The sequence below is a fragment of the Gigantopelta aegis genome, chromosome 3, assembly GCF_016097555.1.
Source record: "Gigantopelta aegis isolate Gae_Host chromosome 3, Gae_host_genome, whole genome shotgun sequence".
In the NCBI taxonomy this organism is placed as follows: domain Eukaryota; kingdom Metazoa; phylum Mollusca; class Gastropoda; order Neomphalida; family Peltospiridae; genus Gigantopelta; species Gigantopelta aegis.
In genome coordinates, this window is record NC_054701.1 from 63,665,053 (window position 1) to 63,668,979 (window position 3,927).

The 3,927-nt window shown below is 36.7% G+C and overlaps 1 protein-coding gene across 1 annotated transcript in view; it reads right to left on the bottom strand.

The window, feature by feature from the left end:
• LOC121391665 overlaps positions 1-256 on the bottom strand; it is a 13,559-nt gene extending 13,303 nt beyond the window's left edge. Inside the window, exon 1 of the mRNA XM_041523222.1 lies at positions 222-256. Coding sequence (XP_041379156.1) covers positions 222-248 — 27 coding nt within the window. The 5' untranslated portion in view covers positions 249-256. The remainder of the gene's footprint in view (positions 1-221) is intronic.
• Positions 257-3,927: the final 3,671 nt, after the last annotated feature.

The window sequence follows — 3,927 nt, forward strand, 5'->3', positions numbered from 1 at the left end:
TCATTTCGTTCATTTTAAACTGCATCTGAAAACGAATAGAATAGAACAGAATAGAATAGAATACAACAGAATAGAATACAACAGAAAAGAACAGAATACAATACAATACATAGATGTTTACGACAATAGATATTTAACGACACCCCAGCACGAAAAATACATCGGCTATTGGGTGTCAAACTAATCTTAAAACGTAACGAAATTTAGAACAAAATACTCACCACAGCGAAAACAACCAACTGCGTCATTATTACGGTATTTTTTCTTCTTTCTGAGGCTTGGTGTCTGAATTTCATCTGCTGTGGAGGCTTGGTTATATAACAACACCTTCTCAGCTGGATGTATAATAATTGCATCACCCAGATTTGCGATAACCATTGTTTTGTAATAATAATGCACATATTTATTAATACATACTGCTAGTTAATCCACTAGATTGTAGATAACCGTGATTTTTGCTTTAAATACGGTACCTCATGTATTTATTAATATACTGTATACAAAATATAGCACATGTTAACAGTGCTGTTTTAATATTTGTCAGTATCAGTCAATCAGTCATTTATTTAAAGTATTTTAGGCCTCCGACCCATATTACATCAATGTAATATTAACTAGGTAAAACCTAAACACGAGCGCAAGTGAGACAAATTAAATACGCTGCATAAACACGTGTGGGGAAAATCACAAATGGCACGACTTAATAGAGACAACGACCCAACAAGGTGAGAGTATACAACTTCAATGTTACAGCATAAGGCCAAAAATAGTTTCTTTGACAGTATAATCAAAATATTGCAAAAATATACCTCAAAATAAGCAATCTGATTAAAATTAGCTCTACTGGTCTACCAGTAGATCTAACAGCATTGCGTGGACTCCCATGTCCAGGTGACATTTCGTCTGTAAATAATAATTTAAATATCGACCAATCACACTTCGCATTTTATAACGTTATTTGGGAGCATACAACTGCCATGCCAGGGATAAGACCAGGGAGGTGGGACATGCCTGAACCATAGTGGATAGAGGCATGTAAATCATGGTTTAAACTTGAACTTGCATAAAAATTCAAAAATTATCTGGCGAGTCTATTTATGTGGCCGCCGTACCGCGAACCATATCAATACGTACTGGCCGGGTTAGGGGACTGCTCAACTGCCAGATGTATATATATATAGATATATATATATATATATATATATATTATATATATATGTATATATATGTATATACACGTATATATATATATATATATATATATATATATATATATATATATATATATATATGTGTTTAATTTATTGTTTAAAGAACTGAATCAATCTTCAATTTTACATTACTAATTATTTATTTTATAAAATAAAACATGTTTTAATGCATTGTCGAGATCGGTCTGGTGAGATAGAAGTTGGTGGATCCATTCAATTGATTGTTTTTTTTTTTCCTCGTTCCAAACAGTGCACCACAACTGGTCAAAGGCCGTGGTATTTGTTTTCCTGTCTGTGAACGTGTGCATATAAAGATCCCTTGCTACTAATGGAAAAATGTAGCTTATGATTTTGAGCTCTCAACTTATTATCTCAAGCTATTAATGTATTATGTCAAACGCTCAACATATTAACTCTCGTCAACATATATGTCGTTTTCTTCTGCAATTCTTTGTTTGGCTGTACAGTACTGATACAGAAGTCGAGAGCTAAAGATAATAAGTCGAGCGCTGGAGATAACAAATCGAGCACTAGAGATAATAAGAGTTTAACATAATAAGTTTAGCACTCAGTCAAACGCTCGAGATAATATAAGTCGAGCATTCGATATTATAAGTCGAGTGCTTGAGATAATCAGTAATGCGCTCAAGATAATAAGTCGAGAGCTCGAGATCATAAGACGTGTGTGCATTCAGCGTGCGCAGAAAAAAAAGTCGATCGACTCATGAACACTAACCCAAACCCAAGCATATTTACATCAATTCTATAATCTAAACTCGAGGAACAATTACAGTTAACATTTTCCCACACAATCGATTATTGATTTTTATAATCGATCATTACACCGCCAATGCAAATCCGATCAGTTTTCGATTATAAGAAGGCACTGATCAACAGTAAGCTGTTCATGAAATAACTGCACAGACATGTTGCTTATCATGTGTACTATGTAGTGTTTTCACAGTATATTGTTTAGAACTAGGGCCTCTCCCATCAACCAATGTTCCTACGGCCCTAACAAATTCATAGAAGTATGAGAGTTCCCCATAATGGCATCACTTTTTGGTTAACTAAGAGGCAATAGCATTAATGTAAAATCTATTTGACTAATATGATTACACAGAGAGGAAGGAAGGAAATGGTTTATTTAACGACGCACTCAAACACATTTTATTTACGGTTATATGGCGTCAGACATTAGGTTAAGGAGCACACAGATAATGAGAGAGGAAACCTTCTGTCGGCACTTCATGGGCTACTCTTTTCGATTAGCAGCAAGGGATCTTTTATATGCACCATCCAACATACAGGATAGTACGTACCACGGCTTCTGCTACACCAGTTGTGGAACACTGGCTGGAACGAGAAATAACCCAATGAGCCCGCCATCTTGTTTTGACACTTTCCGGGTTCCAACTTTGACAGCTTTGGTGCCAGTAGGCCTACTCATGGCGGGTGCCACTGGTGGTGCAGGATATGCTCACATTTCGCGAAAAACACCTGATATCATCAACTGTTCTGAAAGTGATTCATGAGTGCATGTCATCACAGTTGTACGTATTCTAATGAGATCTGTCTGGTGCTAGTTGTAATTTAGTAAAAAACTAATCTGGGAGTGGCAGTCCTCTTTGTGACGACGCGATGCAAGAGGGGTGAAATCTCCAGTAAAGGGTCTCTTTGTGAATGACTGTCCTTTAAACTAGGCATTAGATAGAGATTCATGGAATCAACCACTATTTTGCCAAATCTCTATTCGACTCTTCATTGTACAGAGATAAGGCCCTGATCATGTATTACGGTTTTGTCGTTCAGATTTGATGTTCTGCAGATCTGACTGCACAAAAACAAATCCCCAATCCCCCCCCCCCCCCCCCACCAATAAAAAACAAAACAAACCCCTCCCAAAAAAAACCCCAAACAAACCAAAAAAACTCAACAACAACACCCCCCCCCCCCCCCCCAAAAAAAATAAAACTTTCAAAAATGCGCCAAAATTTCTTCAAGTAATTTTCGCCGGTTTTTTTGTTTTTAACTTGACCTTAATTTTGTTTTCTACGATCGCCAGCCCGTTCCATGACGCGGCGTAGCTTACTATCGTCGTAAATTACTGTGAACATTTACATTAGGTACAAGGCAGTTGTAAGCCACTAACGTAGATGTCAAATGGCAATTAGATGATGATTTGATTCTAAGGATACTAACGTTTTGTGTAAAAATGGATCTAATATATACCAAATACCTTTTATGAAACTCGGCGTTTGATGAAAAACATTCTAGGCCATACTTTTTATGTCTTATACATTCGGTAATTATCGCTTAGCAAATAAACTGACAAAGTTACTTCACGGATGTCCGATACCAATGAATACATCCAAGATGTTCCGAAAGAAGATTTGAATTATTAAAAGGGCACATATGACTACCGTAAGGTTGTATTGTGGAACGGCTGTGACGTTGCCAGTTGTAAAACTCACCTTAAGTCACAATAATTAACCTTAGCTACAATTATTTCGTTGAACGGGGCCCAGGTATAGATATCTGTACGTGGCACTCCCAGTTATATGCAGAAATAAGATTTCTCAGTCGTGCAACATCACTGCTCTGTCCGTACATATACCCCACACAATCTTGCAGAAGTCGCTCATGAGCTTTTTAAAGGGACATTTCTGAGTTTGCTGTAATTTTTAAGACGTTATCGACTAACAAAGACATTTTG